Source organism: Alnus glutinosa, chromosome 5 (genome assembly GCF_958979055.1).
Source record: "Alnus glutinosa chromosome 5, dhAlnGlut1.1, whole genome shotgun sequence".
NCBI classification, from domain to species: domain Eukaryota; kingdom Viridiplantae; phylum Streptophyta; class Magnoliopsida; order Fagales; family Betulaceae; genus Alnus; species Alnus glutinosa.
In genome coordinates, this window is record NC_084890.1 from 7,304,692 (window position 1) to 7,324,342 (window position 19,651).

The following is a 19,651-nucleotide window of genomic DNA, read 5'->3' on the forward strand; positions in this document are numbered from 1 at the left end:
CAGTATCCTCTGTCCAGACTCCTTCACGATTTATCTTGCGCCGGGGATTTGAGCGCTGGGATCTTGCAGTCTTGCTGTTGGAGTTCATTAGCGGCAGGCACGCCATCGATGTGAACTACAGCCCACCCTCGGTGGTCGACTGGGCGGTGCCGTTGATCAAGCACGACGAATTCGTCGAAATCTGCGACCGACGGATCGGTTCTTGGATCCAACTGTCCAAGCCCAGTCGAACCTGCTCTACCTCATGTCCTCCGTCCTCGTGGCCTATGGGATGAGGCGATGCCGGTGAGCAGTGGCCAATGAGCAGGTGTTAACAGAGTTGCAAACACATGTTCGTCGGGTTCGTGTCGTGTAACCCGATTCGTTATTGGGTCATGTTCGGGCTTGCAGTTATGACCCGATTAATAATCGGGTCGGGTTCGTATTGAACCCGATAATGTAATCGAGTCAGCTGGGTTGACACAAACCCAACCCGCTAACCAGAATTGCCAACCCTATTTAAGCGGCTGAATTTTTTCCCCTGGCAGGGGTAAAATGGGAAAAAAAATGGTTGTCCCATCTTGGAATATGGTTGACTTTTTTCAGCTTTTCTGTCAAAAGCTTGTTCTGTCCGTACACGTTAGGGAATGGGGAGGGGAAGGGGAAGGGAAAGATGAATACTAAACGAGTCCTAGTTTTACACATTCTAAAAGTCAGATTACAACATCAAATGCAAGAAGATAAGTAGGTCCTCAAAAGTAATCATCCACATGATAGAAAAATACCCGTACCACACATAAGATCCCTAATAATGACTTGCCGATCTCATCGCCAGCCATTCTCCACAATATCTATCAGGAAAATGTTAAAATTATAACTCCCACTCAAAAGCTTGTTTTGTCCGTACACGTCATAGAATGGGGAAGGGAAGGGGAAAGGAAAGAGGAATACTAAACGGGGCCTAGTTTCACCCATTCTAAAAGTCAGATTACAACATCAAATGCAAAAGATAAGTAGGTTCTCAAAAGTAATCATCCACGTGATATCAAAATACCCATACCACACATAAGATCCCTAACAATGACTTGTCGATCTCATCGCCAACCATTCTCCACAATATCCATCAGGAAAATGTTAAAATTACAACTCCAACTCAAAAGCTTGTTCTGTCCGTACACGTCAGGGAATAGGGAGGGGAAGGGAAAAGGGAAGGGGAAGGGCAAGAGGACTACTAAACGGGGCCTAGGGCTGACAATTTTGACACGACCAGACAACCCGACACGAACACGACACGAAATTAGTAAGTTTGGGTCTACCCTAAACGGGTCAACCCGTTTATCTTGGTCTAGCGAATCGGGTCGTGGGTTGCCCGCGGGCTGCCAGACACGATTAACTTTTTTTTTATTTTTTATATATATATATTAATAAAAAAAAATATAAAAAATGAGGAGGGGGGGAGGGGAGGAATGAGCATATGTAGGTCATTCAAGAAATCAAGAATCAAGAGTGGACAATTATGATGCAGTTTTTTGTATTTGTAAATTTGTAATAATGATGAAGTTTTTTTTTTTTTTGTTATTTGATTAGACAATTAAACATATTAAGTGATTTGGTGCTAGTCTACTAGGAGACTAGGAGTAGGAGTTTAGAGATGAATTGCTAAAATTATTATTATTTCATTTAAATACCCACAAACCCCCCCCCCCCCCAAAAAAAAATAATAATAATAATAATAAATTTGTTATTAAAAAAAAAAACTTATAAGCTAAACGGGTCGTATCGACCCAATTCAACCCATTATGTTTAACTGGTTTCACGGGTTGTGTCGGGTGACCAGTGAAATTATCGTGTTTGTGTCGTGTCTGGAGGCCTGACCCGTTAACATAAATGGGTTGTGTTTGGGTCTAGGCTAAACGGGTCGGGTCGGGTGACCCGTTTTGCCAGCCCTAACGGGGCCTAGTTTTACCCATTCTAAAAGTCAGATTACAATATCAAATGCAAAAGATAAGTAGGTCCTCAAAAGTAATCATCCACATGATAGCAAAATACCCATACCACACATAAGATCCCTAATAATGACTTGCCGATCTCATCGCCAGCCATTCTCCACAATATCCATCAGGAAAATATTAAAATTACAACTCCCACTCAATTATTGTACAACTCTAAAGCATATTGGGGTGAAGCCCACACCAATGGACCCCACCCCAATGTGTTTTGGGATTGTACAAAAGTTGGGGTGGAGTTGTTAATGAATCAAGGCCCTATCCATCAACTCTTGTAGTGGCAGAACAAATATTTTTGGTGTGCGGGACGAATTTTTTATTTTTTATTTTTATAATTTTTAAGGGAATAAGGGCATTATAGGTATATAATAGAAAAAGTGATATTTTTGGTACACCTTAGTAATTTGATGTATCACTTTAACACACTTGTCACTTTATAAGACTATTTTAAAAACATTTGTTAGTTAACAGGGCTTTTTTATATTTTTTTTTCTAAACGGTTATGAGTTTCAATAACTGCTAACCGATGGTTATTTTAAAATTGCTAACCACCTAAGACGGAGTGATTGCGGTTACGAAAATTCAATAACCGCCTAAGACGTTTGCTATTAGCGGTTAGATGCAATAATCGTTAACCGCAATCGCTTGTACAGTCCTACAGAGAATTTATGATGAGAAATACTAGATTTAACACCCATCCAACACACTCAACTTTATACTCCTTGACTTGGCACTGCCACATTATGCCATTAAAAAAAAGGTTTAAATACACTTCTGGTTCATGAGTTTTGAAAACTTTATTTTTTAGTACTTGAGTTTCAATTCGCATCACGAATAGTACCTCTGTTTTGGGAAAATACCAAATTAGTACCTCAGTCAAATTTTTCGTCCAAAAACTAACGGCCCGTCAAGTGTCAACCTTTGAGGGTTGACACGTGTTTTAATATAAAAAATTAAAAATCTTTAAAAATTAATTCAAAAATTAAAAATTAAAAAAGAAAAAAGAAAAAGACTGACCGATCTGAGGAGGTCGAACCATTCCCAGACCGGCCGGCCTGGGGTGGCCTAACCATCCCCGTGGCCCATGGGGGTGGCCCCCAAGGGCCAAAACCCTTGATTTTTTTTGCCATAGGGTGGTTGAACCTTGATTGACCTTACAAACACTCGGTCTGCTTTGCTCTTTTCACGTGATATCTGTTTTTTATGCCAAATGTGAATCTTTGAAAGATGCCTTTAGCTTTGTTTGGCAAGTGACTTGCAATGCCAGAATAGTGGATTGTTATTTTTTAAAGTTAATAAAATGTAGTAGATGTGATATAAAGTAAAAAGTTTGTATAGAAAAGTTAAAAAAATTTATATTTTAGTGAATTTTTTATTTGAATAACAATAAAAAACATTATTAATGTGATATAAAAAATTAAAAAAAAAGTGAATATTTTGATGTTAATTGTTATTGAAAAATATAAAACAATAAATAAAAATATATAACTAATAAAAAATATTATTCTAATATGATAAGTCACCTGCGAAAACAACTTTTATGCACAAGTCTTCTCACACCTAAGCTTTTTCTATGCAAATGCAAATTCGTGAAATCTCTCTTTTCTTTCTTCTTTTTTTTTCTTTTTTTTTTTTATGTTTTTTTTTTGGGAGTATTGATGTATATGGCACACGTTTTTCTCATGGAACATATTATTTGCACTGCACCACCACAATACACCGGACCCACCCATGTGAAGGGGGGTGTTAATGCCCATCTCGTGTCGGGTGGAGTGCACTAATTAATCAAGCCCCCTCTTGTCATTTTGTAATCTAATTAGTTGTTGTTTTGTGATTTATGTTTTAAAACACAAAGAAAAACGACAAAAAAAAAAAAAATATTAATAATAGTGAAAAAGAAAGTAGCACCATTTATTAATTATTATGCGGTGGAGAAAGGTCCCCCAATACAAAACACCCACTAGCTAGATTACAAAATAAAGAAAACGTGCAACATACGTCAACAACGAGGACGAATCTTTCTTTCATCTCAAATGTTTTGCCATCAGCAGAAATTTGTCCTCACCCCGTCAATTTCATTTGGCTAAGACGCACTTGGCACAATTACTCATGAACTGTTTTTGTTTTTTGTTGTTAATTATGAAATGACATTTTATCTTGTCCAGAATAAATAAAAAAAAGGTAATAAAAGAAAACAATAAAAAAAAGCTTTATATATAGGTAAATGATTCTCATGCAATGCTAGTAAACAACTTTAAGATCATTCACACCAAATTAACTATTTCAGGGCCCGCTCATATGTATAGATAAAAATTAGGCAATTGCTTAAAGTTTCCAGTTAAATAAGGTCTCAAATAATAATAATATAATTGAATTTTCTTTTATAAAAAAAATTAAAGCCTCAATTATGATAAGAAAGTTAGTCAATGCTCCTTTATTAAGGCCTCAATTATGGTAAAAATTAATATTATGACAAAAATAATATTATGAACGGTTTTTTTTTTTTTTAGGATTTGGTCATTAGAGCCATCACAAAGGTCACGGATTGGTTCAACCACCCCAGGCCCAATCACCCCATGTGGCCCAAAAGTTACCCCAATAATTTTTTAATTTTTTTTTAAAAAAAAATTAAAAAAAATTGTGGCCATGTGTGCATTTTGAATGGTGCCACGTAGTGCTGACATGGATTTTTTCGTCAATTTTAAATAAAAAAATAGACAGAGGTATTATTTTTATTTTTCCCATATAAGATATACCTTCAAACAAACTTGAGACTTCATAAACCAATCATGACCCTCTAAAATAAAGTAGAAATACATATTGCTCAGAGCCTCATAACAGAAAAAGTAGAAACACATAATAATATTACGTTAAGTTTATTAATAAGCAAGGATCATGATAATGGCGAAAGAACAAACCACCTGAAGCAGATCAAGAAAGAAGCTCAATCTTGATTCCACCAATGCTGACCAGCCCTGTACCTTGCCGAGGAACCAAAGTGACAACGACGTCAACCAAAGTGACAACGACGTCGTCATCGCCATCAACTCCCAAGTCATCCAAGCCATCAACTCCCAAGTCATCCAACAAGTCGGTGATCCCCACTCTCAGGGCGGTCTTCTTCTTCTTCGCATGCGCCTGCTGATGCGGCACGTGCACAAAGCTTCCTGCAAACTCCGTCTTGTCTGGCCCGCTGGGAGTGTCAACATCATCATTAATATAAACGTCAAACTTCACCACCTCAGCTTTCTCCAACTCGATGCCTTCAATCACCGACACCTCTTCCTTTCTCTTCCTTATAAAAAGGGCTAAAATTATAAAATAGTTAGTATGATGTTACGGACCTCCGTAACAGGGGATGAACGGTGTATAATTTAGATGAAGAAGTGTGTTGGATAGTAGGGTATTTGAGGTACCTTGAGCCTCCTAAGTTAAGATTATTCGAGAAATCCTAAAAAACTCCTAATCAACTACAAGAACTGAATTATAATAATTTTCTTATTGATATTTTTATTGATCACTCTATTAGGTTTATATAGTAATGATTACATTAGGGGAAATATAATACGTAAATATTACTTCTAATTCTAATAAGAAATAAGTCCCTTATTTCTCTCTCTAAAATCCTGTTTACTCTAATGGGCAACAAGTCCTTTATTTATCTCCTTAAAATCCTGCTTACTCTAATGAAAATTAAGTTCCTTATTTTTCTCTTTAAAATCCTGCATTTATTCTCCTAATAAGATTCTTACCATATGAGCATGTATCCTACATTTTTAATGGTTCCTCTTGCCTTAATCAGCCACTTTCTTCTCCGCGTAGTATTCTTTTCTCGGGAGAGGCATGGTATTTGGCAACTTCAATTCTTTCCTTCTTAGTCATGGTGTAGACCCGTAACAAACCTATCAGTGGCGGAAAGCACGTCACGTGAAGGACTGACAAAGAAGAGGTGTACAACCTGACAAGAAAGGGAATCATTTCACTCCGTTCAAGAAATCCGGAAATTTTGCATATGTATAGCATTTTTATAATTATTCATAATAATTACAATAATGCCATTCATAAGACAAAAAAAAAACAGTACAACGATGTGCATGTATCATTTCCGAAGAGAAATGGTGGGAAAGGGGGACGTCACAAGGACAAGCTAAGATACTTGAAGTGACCTATCGATGGCGGAAAGGACGTCACGTGGAACAGGTGTACAACGTTCTAATGCCAAATCAATTTTCCGACAAAGAACAGTACTATATAATATTTTCTTTCTTTAATTGACAAAATATAATCTGAAAAAGCGAAGACAGACGTAATTATCTTAAGAAAAGAGTAATCCTATAATCGAAGATAATTATGGTATATAAATGTGTTATATTGAATTACACACTCTTCAAGAGAAATACTATTTATGCTCGTTTTGTTTTTTTTAAATCGATTTTTTCTTATTTTTTGAGGTTTGATATGATTGAAAATTGTGATCAAATTAAAAATACTTTTAGTTAATCAAAGAATTTCTTTTAATTTTTATAAAATTGTTTCTCTTTTTTAAAACCGCCCGCCCTATATTTGGAGTGACGTTGTAGCTCATCCCAAACATTCTTTAACACTAAAAAAACTATTTTTTTTATAACACCCCTAAAATTAATAAACTTTAATTTTCTCGGAGCGTCACGAACTCACTGTAACATCTTCGAACATATTTAACGAAGTAAATAACCAGAAGAGTTGTATAAACCCTCTCATTAGTGATTAGTAGACATTGCAACGGAAGATGCATCCTTTCTTCTTCTTTTTCTTTTTTACCTGCAGGATAGTCACACAATTTGGTTACATGAAATAACAACTAAAACAGGATACTAAAAACATCATATTATAATTTAAAGGGATAATTGCACTGTTGGTCCCTGTGGTATGCCATAATTATTTTTCACTCCCTATGGTTTAAAAAGTTCATGGAAGGTCCCTGTAGTAAGCAATAATTACAAATCAATCCCTAGCGTTAAATTCCGTTTCAAATTTTAACAGATTCCGTCAAATGCCACGTGTCGCCAATAAGATGGCGACACATGTCCATCTTAATAAAAAAATAAAAAAATAAAATTATTTTTTTAAAAAAAAAATTAAAATTAAAAAAAAAAAAGACAAAACAAAACAAAAAAAAAAAAAAAAAAAAAAAAAAAAAAAAAAAAAAAGCATGGGGTGGCTGGGCCACCCCTTTCTTCTCGGTTTTCTTTTTTTCTTTTTTCTTTTTTAAAAAAATAAGTATTTTTATTTTTTTTTAATAAATTTATATTTTTTTATTAAGAAGGACACATGTTGTCATTTTATTGGCGACACGTGGTGCTGACGTGGCATTTGACAGAATCTGTTAAAAATTTTAACGGAATTTGACGCCAGGGATCGATTTGTAATTATTACTTACCACAGGGACCTCCCATGAACTTTTTAAACCATAGGGAATAAAAAATAATTATGGTATACCACAATGGCCAACGGTGCAATTATCCCTAACTTAAAAAGAAAAGGATAACATCAAGTATTTCTATCACCAAATCTAGGGCCCTGTTTAGCAATCACCTTTCCCTTTCCCTTCCCCCACATGCCTGCTTTTTGGCATAGGGTTGAAAAAATTCAGCCATTATAAGACGAGTTTTTTTCATGATAAAATAAGATTTTTTTTTTTTTTTTTTTTTACCCCTGTAGTAAGCAATAATTACAAATCAATCCCTAGCGTCAAATTCCGTTTAAAATTTTAACAGATTCTGTCAAATGCCACGTGTCGCCAATAAGATGGCGACACATGTCCATCTTAATAAAAAAATATAAATTTATTAAAAAATAAATAAATATACTTATTTTTTTAAAAAAAAAAAAAGAAAAAAAAAAAGAAAAAAAAAAAGAAGAAAGCAGCATGGGGTGGCTGGGCCACCCCTTTCTTCCCGGTTTTCTTTTTTTCTTTTTCTTTTTTTTTTTTTAAAAAAATATGTATTTTTATTTTTTTTAATAAATTTATTTATTTTTATTAAGAAGGACACGTGTCGTCATCTTATTGGCGACACGTGGCATTTGACAGAATCTGTTAAAAATTTTAACGAAATTTGACGGCAGGGATCGATTTGTAATTATTACTTACCACAGAGACCTCCCATGAACTTTTTAAACCATAGGGAGTGAAAAATAATTATGATATACCACAAGGGCCAACGGTGCAATTATCCCTAACTTAAAAAGAAAATGATAACATCAAGTATTTCTATCACCAAATCTAGGGCCCTGTTTAGCAATCACCTTTCCCTTTCCCTTCCCCCACATGCCTGCTTTTTGGCATAGGGTTGAAAAAATTCAGCCATTATAAGACAAGTTTTTTTCATGATAAAATAAGATTTTTTTTTTTTTTTTCGTTTTACCCCTGTAGTAAGCAATAATTACAAATCAATCCCTAGCGTCAAATTCCGTTTAAAATTTTAACAGATTCCGTCAAATGCCACGTGTCGCCAATAAGATGGCGACACATGTCCATCTTAATAAAAAAATATAAATTTATTAAAAAATAAATAAATATACTTATTTTTTTAAAAAAAAATTAAAAAAAAAAAAAAGAAAAAAAAAAAGAAGAAAGCAGCATGGGGTGGCTGGGCCACCCCTTTCTTCCCGGTTTTCTTTTTTTCTTTTTCTTTTTTTTTTTTAAAAAAAAATAAGTATTTTTATTTTTTTTTAATAATTTTTTTTATTATTATTAAGAAGGACACGTGTCGTCATCTTATTGGCGACACGTGGCGCTGACGTGGCATTTGACAGAATCTGTTAAAAATTTTAACGAAATTTGACGGCAGGGATCGATTTGTAATTATTACTTACCACAGAGACCTCCCATGAACTTTTTAAACCATAGGGAGTGAAAAATAATTATGGTATACCACAAGGGCCAACGGTGCAATTATCCCTAACTTAAAAAGAAAATGATAACATCAAGTATTTCTATCACCAAATCTAGGGCCCTGTTTAGCAATCACCTTTCCCTTTCCCTTCCCCCACGTGCCTGCTTTTTGGCATAGGGTTGAAAAAATTCAGCCATAATAAGACAAGTTTTTTTCATGATAAAATAAGATTTTTTTTTTTTTCGTTTTACCCCTGTACACAATCACAAATTTTTTTCCTGTCAGGGGTAGAATGGGTAAAACTAGCAGGCTTTATTTTTACCCATTTTACCCCTGTATACGACTATTTAAGCAGCTAAATTTTTCCCCTGGCAGGGGTAAAATGGAAAAAAAAAAAAAAAAAAAGGTTTTTCCATCTTGAAAAATGGTTGACCTTTTTTAGCTTTTCTATCAAAAGCTTGTTTTGTCCGTACACGTCAGGTAATGGGGAGGGGAAGGGGAAAGGAAAGAGGAATACTAAATGGGGCCTAGTTTGGGGCCTAGTTTTACCCATTTTACCCATGTATACAACTATTTAAGCGTAGGGTTGGCAATTTTTGACACGACCTGCGAACCCGACACGAACACGACACGGGAAAATAGGGTTTGGGTTTATCATAATCGAGTTTGGGTCATATGACCCGGTTAAAATCATGTCTGGTGGGTCAACCCGCGCCAAATACGATTATACCCGATTATATATATATTTTTTTTTAAAAAAAAAGTCTCCAAAACAGCAAAAGGGCAACCCTAGCCGCAGATCCCCGGATCTTTTCTTTTCCCTTCAGTGCCTTCACCTTCTTCACGCGGCACGCCTGTTGCCTATTTGCTTCAAGACTCCAAGAGACTGTCCAGTATCCTCTGTCCAGACTCCTTCACGATTTATCTTGCGCCGGGGATTTGAGCGCCGGGATCTTGCAGTCTTGTTGTTGGAGTTCATTAGCGGCAGGCACGCCATCGATGTGAACTACAGCCCACCCTCGGTGGTCGACTGGGCGGTGCCGTTGATCAAGCACGACGAATTCGTCGAAATCTGCGACCGACGGATCGGTTCTTGGATCCAACTGTCCAAGCCCAGTCGAACCTGCTCTACCTCATGTCCTCCGTCCTCGTGGCCTATGGGATGAGGCGATGCCGGTGAGCAGTGGCCAATGAGCAGGTGTTAACAGAGTTGCAAACACATGTTCGTCGGGTTCGTGTCGTGTAACCCGATTCGTTATTGGGTCATGTTCGGGCTTGCAGTTATGACCCGATTAATAATCGGGTCGGGTTCGTATTGAACCCGATAATGTAATCGAGTCAGCTGGGTTGACACAAACCCAACCCGCTAACCAGAATTGCCAACCCTATTTAAGCGGCTGAATTTTTTCCCCTGGCAGGGGTAAAATGGGAAAAAAAAATGGTTGTCCCATCTTGGAATATGGTTGACTTTTTTCAGCTTTTCTGTCAAAAGCTTGTTCTGTCCGTACACGTTAGGGAATGGGGAGGGGAAGGGGAAGGGAAAGATGAATACTAAACGAGGCCTAGTTTTACCCATTCTAAAAGTCAGATTACAACATCAAATGCAAGAAGATAAGTAGGTCCTCAAAAGTAATCATCCACATGATAGAAAAATACCCGTACCACACATAAGATCCTTAATAATGACTTGCCGATCTCATCGCCAGCCATTCTCCACAATATCTATCAGGAAAATGTTAAAATTATAACTCCCACTCAAAAGCTTGTTTTGTCCGTACACGTCATAGAATGGGGAAGGGAAGGGGAAGGGAAAGAGGAATACTAAACGGGGCCTAGTTTCACCCATTCTAAAAGTCAGATTACAACATCAAATGCAAAAGATAAGTAGGTTCTCAAAAGTAATCATCCACATGATATCAAAATACCCATACCACACATAAGATCCCTAACAATGACTTGTCGATCTCATCGCCAACCATTCTCCACAATATCCATCAGGAAAATGTTAAAATTACAACTCCAACTCAAAAGCTTGTTCTGTCCGTACACGTTAGGGAATAGGGAGGGGAAGGGAAAAGGGAAGGGGAAGGGCAAGAGGACTACTAAACGGGGCCTAGGGCTGACAATTTTGACACGACCAGACAACCCGACACGAACACGACACGAAATTAGTAAGTTTGGGTCTACCCTAAACGGGTCAACCCGTTTATCTTGGTCTAGCGAATCGGGTTGTGGGTTGCCCGCGGGCTGCCAGACACGATTAACTTTTTATTTTTATTTTTATTTTTATTTTTTTATTTTATATATATATATATTAATAAAAAAAATATAAAAAATGAGGAGGGGGGGAGGGGAGGAATGAGCATATGTAGATCATTCAAGAAATCAAGAATCAAGAGTGGACAATTATGATGCAGTTTTTGTATTTGTAAATTTGTAATAATGATGAAGTTTTTTTTTTTTTTTGTTATTTGATTAGACAATTAAACATATTAAGTGATTTGGTGCTAGCCTACTAGGAGACTAGGAGTAGGAGTTTAGAGATGAATTGCTAAAATTATTATTATTTCATTTAAATACCCACAAACCCCCCCCCCCCCCCCCCCCCCCAAAAAAAAAATAATAATAATAAATTTGTTATTAAAAAAAAAAACTTATAAGCTAAACGGGTCGTATCGACCCAATTCAACCCATTATGTTTAACTGGTTTCACGGGTTGTGTCGGGTGACCAGTGAAATTATCGTGTTTGTGTCGTGTCTGGAAGCCTGACCCGTTAACATAAACGGGTTGTGTTTGGGTCTAGGCTAAACGGGTTGGGTCGGGTGACCCGTTTTGCCAGCCCTAACGGGGCCTAGTTTTACCCATTCTAAAGTCAGATTACAATATCAAATGCAAAAGATAATTAGGTCCTCAAAAGTAATCATCCACATGATAGCAAAATACCCATACCACACATAAGATCCCTAATAATGACTTGCCGATCTCATCGCCAGCCATTCTCCACAATATCCATCAGGAAAATATTAAAATTACAACTCCCACTCAATTATTGTACAACTCTAAAGCACATTGGGGTGAAGCCCACACCAATGGACCCCACCCCAATGTGCTTTGGAATTGTACAAAAGTTGGGGTGGAGTTGTTAATGAATCAAGGCCCTATCCATCAACTCTTGTAGTGGCAGAACAAATATTTTTGGTGTGCGGGACGAATTTTTTATTTTTTATTTTTATAATTTTTAAGGGAATAAGGGCATTATAGGTATATAATAGAAAAAGTGATATTTTTGGTACACCTTAGTAATTTGATGTATCACTTTAACACACTTGTCACTTTATAAGACTATTTTAAAAACATTTGTTAGTTAACAGGGCTTTTTTATATTTTTTTTTCTAAACGGTTATGAGTTTCAATAACTGCTAACCGATGGTTATTTTAAAATTGCTAACCACCTAAGACGGAGTGATTGCGGTTACGAAAATTCAATAACCGCCTAAGACGTTTGCTATTAGCGGTTAGATGCAATAATCGTTAACCGCAATCGCTTGTACAGTCCTACAGAGAATTTATGATGAGAAATACTAGATTTAACACCCATCCAACACACTCAACTTTATACTCCTTGACTTGGCACTGCCACATTATGCCATTAAAAAAAAGGTTTAAATACACTTCTGGTTCATGAGTTTTGAAAACTTTATTTTTTAGTACTTGAGTTTCAATTCGCATCACGAATAGTACTTCTGTTTTAGGAAAATACCAAATTAATACCTCAGTCAAATTTTTCGTCCAAAAACTAACGGCCCGTCAAATGTCAACCTTTGAGGGTTGACACGTGTTTTAATATAAAAAATTAAAAATCTTTAAAAATTAATTCAAAAATTAAAAATTAAAAGAGAAAAAAGAAAAAGACTGACCGATCTGAGGAGGTCGAACCATTCCCAGACCGGCCGGCCTGGGGTGGCCTAACCACCCCCGTGGCCCATGGGGGTGGCCCCCAAGGGCCAAAACCCTTGATTTTTTTTGCCATAGGGTGGTTGAACCTTGATTGACCTTACAAACACTCGGTCTGCTTTGCTCTTTTCACGTGATATCTATTTTTTATGCCAAATGTGAATCTTTGAAAGATGCCTTTAGCTTTGTTTGGCAAGTGACTTGCAATGCCAGAATAGTGGATTGTTATTTTTTAAAGTTAATAAAATGTAGTAGATGTGATATAAAGTAAAAAGTTTGTATAGAAAAGTTAAAAAAATTTATATTTTAGTGAATTTTTTATTTGAATAACAATAAAAAAAATTATTAATGTGATATAAAAAATTAAAAAAAAATTGAATATTTTAATGTTAATTGTTATTGAAAAATATAAAATATGAAATAAAAATATATAACTATTAAAAAATATTATTCTAATACGACAAGTCACTTGCGAAAACAACTTTTATGCACGAGTCTTCTCACACAGCTCAGCTTTTTCTATGCAAATGCAAATTCGTGAAATCTCTCTTTTCTTTCTTCTTTTTTTTTCTTTTTTTTTTTTATGTTTTTTTTTTTGAGAGTATTGATGTATATGGCACACGTTTTTCTCATGGAACATATTATTTGCACTGCACCAACACAATACACCGGACCCACCCATGTGAAGGGGGTGTTAATGCCCATCTCGTGTCGGGTGGAGTGCACTAATTAATCAAGCCCCCTCTTGTCATTTTGTAATCTAATTAGTTGTTGTTTTGTGATTTATGTTTTAAAACACAAAGAAAAACGACAAAAAAAAAATATTAATAATAGTGAAAAAGAAAGTAGCACCATTTATTAATTATTATGCGGTGGAGAAAGGTCCCCCAATTCAAAACACCCACTAGCTAGATTACAAAATAAAGAAAACGTGCAACATACGTCAACAACGAGGACGAATCTTTCTTTCATCTCAAATGTTTTGCCATCAGCAGAAATTTGTCCTCACCCCGTCAATTTCATTTGGCTAAGACGCACTTGGCACAATTACTCATGAAATGATCTTGTCCAGAATAAATAAAAAAAAGGTAATAAAAGAAAACAATAAAAAAAAGCTTTATATATAGGTAAATGATTCTCATGCAATGCTAGTAAACAACTTTAAGATCATTCACACCAAATTAACTATTTCAGGGCCCGCTCATATGTATAGATAAAAATTAGGCAATTGCTTAAAGTTCCCAGTTAAATAAGGTCTCAAATAATAATAATATAATTGAATTTTTTTTTATAAAAAAAATTAAAGCCTCAATTTTGATAAGAAAGTTAGTCAATGCTCCTTAATTAAGGCTCCAATTATAGTAAAAAATAATATTATGAACCGATTTTTTTTTTTTAGGATTTGGTCATTAGAGCCATCACAAAGGTCACGGGATTGGTTCAACCACCCCAGGCCCAGTCACCCCATGTGGCCCAAAAGTTACCCTAATAATTTTTTAATTTTTTTTAAAAAAAAAATTAAAAAAATAATGTGGTCATGGGTATATTTTGAATGGTGCCACGTAGTGCTGACGTGAATTTTCGTCAGTTTTAAATGAAAAAAATAGATAGAAGTATTATTTTTATCTTTTCCCATATCAAATACCTTCAAACAAACTCGAGACTTCATAAACCAATCATGACCCTCTAAAATAAAGTAGAAATACATATTGCTCAGAGCCTCAGAACAGAAAAAGTAGAAACACAATAATATTACGTTAAGTTTATTAATAAGCAAGGATCATGATAATGGCGAAAGAACAAACCACCTGAAGCAGATCAAGAAAGAAGCTCAATCTTGATTCCACCAATGCTGACCAGCCCTGTACCTTGCCGAGGAACCAAAGTGACAACGACGTCGTCATCGCCATCAACTCCCAAGTCATCCAGCAAGTCGGTGATCCCCACTCTCAGGGCGGTCTTCTTCTTCTTCGCATGCTTCTGCTGATGCGGCACGTGCACAAAGCTTCCTGCAAACTCCGTCTTGTCTGGCCCGCTGGGAGTGTCAACATCATCATTAATATAAACGTCAAACACTACAAAAATCGCATGAAATAGCCACGTGCAGTTTGACACGTGTACAGTGTCGTACACGTGTCAAACATTTAGACACGTGTACTTTGACACGCGTATTACGCGTGTCAAATGTGCATGTTACAAACTGCACAGTTTGACATGTGTATCGGAATACACGTGTCAAATTTGACACGCGTATTCCAATACGCGTGTCAAATTTTTTTTGACACGTGTATCGGAATACACGTGTCAAATTTGACACGCGTATTCCAATACGCGTGTCAAACTGTTTTGACACGTGTATCGGAATACGCGTGTCCAATTTGACACGTGTATTCCAATACACGTGTCAAAACATTTTGACACGCGTATTGGAATACGCGTGTCAAATTGGACACGTGTATTCCGATACACGTGTCAAAATGTTTTTAATTTAAAAAAAAACTAAATTCAGTTTTTTATTTAATTAAAATTTTTATTTAATTATTTAATTGTATTTTTAATTTAATTAAAAATACAATTAAAAAATTAAATAAAAATTTTAATTAAATAAAAAACTGAATTTAGTTTTTTTTTTTTAAAAAAATAAATTTTTTATTGTTTTATAAAATTTATTTGGGTTAATTAAATTTTTTTTTGAATTTTTCAAATTTTGTAATTTTCGACCACAAATAACGCAGCATTTATTTTACCCAAAACCAACACGAAATCATACTACACAAACAAATAATTAATAACATATTCGTTAACAAGCAAATATTTACGAACAAAAAATAATTACACAAAATATCTACAAATCTGAAAGGCGTCTCTGCGAATCACGAGGTACCGTCCCAGGCGTGTTCTCGCCCACCGGCGATTGCTGCGCAATGAATGGTGTAGCGGGCGAAGGTGTAGCGACAGTGGAGTGCTGGCTCAGCTGTCGTCCAACAGGCGACAACGTACCAACCGTTGTCGAATTACCTGCAAATAATATAGACAATTAAAGTATATAATATTACTTGCAAAATTAAAGGGGTAATGAAAACAAATTGAAATTAATTTTGTCCTATACACAATATAAACCATACCTGCAGATGCACTACCAACGGACGACGTACTACCTACGTGTGCAGGAGAAGACTGATTACCAACACATGGTGCTGGTACTGCCATGGAGGACATGAAGACCTCCATCTCTCGCAAGCGCTGCTCTATGCCGTCGAACTGTTGCACGCGCTGCTCCAAACGGTCATTCCTCGCTCGCTCAGCATGTAGCTCCGCTTGCATCTCTTCCATCTTCCGAGACTGTTCGGCCCAATCCCGAGACGTCCCCTGAGATGGTCCCCCCTGTGACCGAGGCCTATATGAAAAACATGTCCCTCGAACAGGTGTGACGTTCGGGCCAACCTGCCGAACCCTCCCTGCATACTCAGGCCTCCCAATCGCCTGTTCGTAAGCGTCGTTCGGTGCCCAACGCACCGTGTCTGCAGAGACGCTTTGCGTGGCGGCTGGATCACTGGCTAAACTCTGCGTCATCCTCTCCTGTACGTCGTCAACATGAAAAAGTCATATATTGAATAATGACATATCACACATAATTTAAAAATATTAGTAAACTAAATCAGTAGCATACGCATAAGACCCGTGTACGGTCGTTCAGGAAAGTGCCGTCCTTCTTTGTGTGGGTCTTCACGAACGACGCGGCGCGAGTGGGGGGCGTGCCAGATGTACATGCCTGTCGTCATGCAGTTGACATATATAACAAACAGATAGCGATAAAAATAGTTTAAAGAAAAAGAAAAAGAAAAACAATTACCAACAAATATTAAAAACATAAACATATATATTTAATTACCTCCTCGTGATTAAATCTGGCATAACTTTTAGATCCCGCACAATGGGGTAGGTCATTCCGCTCCCGCAACCTCTTCATCCGTTCAGAGGTTGCCTACGCATTGAACATGAAAATAAACATGTAACAATTGACACACTTAAATTAAAACTAAAATTAAATGAACTGTTATTAAAAAATAGTTGACAATTTTTTGGCCTACATACGATTTTATGCTCTCTGCACCAATCTCTCAGCAGGAATTCTACATCTTCTGCATCATACTGCTCAAAAAATTTCTCCGGCATTCTCGCACGGATACTCTCGGGCGTGTCACCGTCTCCAATTCCTAGTTGGGTTTTGAACCTCGACTTCCACGAGCGGTGCTTACGTCCAATATCATTCCACGCCTCCTGTTGTGCCCTGCGCATGTCAACTGATACAGGTAGATAGAACTCCTCCTGCACATTTCAATCAAAGCATTATAGGTTTAAAAACTTCAACCTAAACATTAAGCTCAAGTTTAATTCAAATAAATAATTAAATTATATTCATAAACATACCATCAGTGCGTTCCACATTGCCTGCTTAATCTGCCTATTTACCCTCGCCCATTCGTCCCGCATGTGTATGTAGGACCCACTCCTGATCATCTTGCCCACTTCCCGCCGAAAACGATTGCAGGCTCGTCCTACAGGTTGTATAGCAGCATTGTACTGCAATACAACCTTCTTCCCCCTCGGGAGCACCCAGTTTCTCGCTGGGTCGTCAATCACCTCATAATAAATGGTCCCGTCTGGGTTGTACCCTAATGAAAAAATATATTCAACATTAATTTAATTGGTTAACACTAAATAACACACACACACATATATAAACAAAATGTAATCAAATAGTTATTTTTTTCCAAACCAAAAAAAATATTTTGGTAACATAATATGAGTTTTAAGGATGTCTACATATGTACTTACCCATCAACCGAATCTGCCCAGTCCCTATGTGCTGCGTCGCTGGGTCGCCTGCAACCTCCTCGCCAACCTCTCCGGCTGGTGGAGGATGCTGATCATCATCTGAATCCATACCCTGGGGGCTACCGGGGGCCAACTGATCGGTACCCAACATCGCATCGTCCTCCTCATGGGTAGTCTGGCTCCCCCCCACATCTGGCATCTGACTCTCACCGGAAAGCGGCATCTGACTCTCACCGGAAAGCGGCATCTGGCTCTCACCAGGTAACGGCATCTGCCTCTCTACATGCTCCGGGCCCTGACTCGCCCCCGATGCTGGCATCTGTCTCGGCCCCAAAATCTGGCCCTGCATCGCCGCCTGTGCCGGTATCTGTCCCAACCCCACAGCCGGCATCTGCATCTCCCCGGTCTGTGACAGTGGAAATCTACAATCCTGCGTCTCACTATCAGGGTTACACGTCATAGGTCGACTATACGTATACGGAAAGTACGGCGCATAACCCTGTGACCCCACCCCCTCTTGCACCCACCATCGATAGGCGTTACCCGGTTGGGTGAACCCTAACTGAGATAATGTCGGCGGCTCCGACAATGGAGAGCTGCCAACTCCAGCTGTGCTGGTCTGCCCGTGATCTGACGTGGGCACGGCCACCATACCCGGCAACAATGGTCTATAAGCCCCGTCTGGGTGGGGTGGCCACGCCGCAGTATATACTGGCGTCGAATCAGTGGGCGTGGTCATGGGGGGCACGGGTGGGCGAGGTGCCCGATATGCATAAGGATGGCGTCCCTGGTCCATCAATACCTGCGAATAAATGTAGACAAATTAATTAGAATATTTTTTGTAATATATTTTTAATGAATATGCAAATTATACAACGAAATTTGCATATAATAATAGAAACCCTTATTCAGTTCAAGCGAATTGTACAAACAATTTATATATCAGTCAAGTGTGTTGAGTTCAAGCTAATTATACTCACAAGAAATACATCAATCATTGTATCACGGGAGCTTCAATCGGATCAATGTCGGGCCTGTCGTACTCGAATTCATCATTCGTATCAGGTAGGTCATCAGTGGCTAGTACGAGCGGTACGCACTCATGGTAGGTTGTACCATCCTCATTACTCCCATCCCCCTGGCCAACGTCGTACACGTTGTGCGGTTTGGTCCTAACCGCACAAACCCAATTTGGGTTCCTTCCATCTTCGACGTAGAATACTTGATCCACCTGAGATGTAAGCACGTACGGCTCGTCCTGAATCAGTTCTCCCCTGTGGACGAGGTGATTGAAGTTGACAAACACTAGGCCATACTCGTCTATTGTGAATCCTCTTTCCATCGTGGGGTCTGCCCAATTGCACTTAAATAGGACGTACGTAGTCCTGTCATAGTACTCGACCTCAACTATATCGGTTAACTGCCCGTAGTACGTTTCGCCTTCAACGGTAGGAACACATACGCCGCTGTTCTGAGTCCTCCTTCCCACATCATGGGCAAGCGTGCGAAACAATTTCCCATTTACCACGTACCTGTTGTACTTGACCGCTGTCTCCTTCAGCCCTCTACAACGCATAACCAAGTTGTGGCCCAATTCCTCCCTACGTTGATCGTCAAGGCCATCGACCTATGTTATAATTACAAATATTAAACACGTGTATTGGGTAATTATATTGAACCCGCATAACTTTATCCAACTTAAAAATTACAACTATTTCCTTACATATGCAGGGTACCATTCGCAGAACTGCTCATGATGTTCTGCTTCAATAAGAGCCTCCGTAATGCGACCTCTAGTGCATGATCGCCTAAGCGCGTCTTTGTGCATCCTACATTCAGCGTATACAATTATGTAGTAAAATCAATTAGATGCGTTATTCGAATTCTGTTAAATATATAAACACTACTTACGTCCGCAAATTGTTAAACTCTTCAGAGTTGAACACAATATAACGATGAATCTGGTGCATTATCAACCGGTTCAGGGTAACACGCGT

General features: G+C 37.8%; 1 protein-coding gene across 1 annotated transcript; it reads right to left on the reverse strand.

The window, feature by feature from the left end:
• Nucleotides 1-15,537: 15,537 nt before the first annotated feature.
• On the reverse strand, nt 15,538-18,782 carry LOC133867687 (uncharacterized). Its single transcript, XM_062304449.1, has 8 exons — nt 18,635-18,782; nt 17,655-18,456; nt 17,247-17,491; nt 16,911-17,144; nt 16,708-16,800; nt 16,486-16,587; nt 15,941-16,394; nt 15,538-15,833 (listed from the first exon to the last, which is right to left on the reverse strand). Exons 1-8 carry the CDS (start codon nt 18,650-18,652, stop codon nt 15,661-15,663), a joined length of 2,121 nt encoding a protein of 706 aa, XP_062160433.1. The 5' UTR covers nt 18,653-18,782; the 3' UTR covers nt 15,538-15,660.
• Nucleotides 18,783-19,651: the final 869 nt, after the last annotated feature.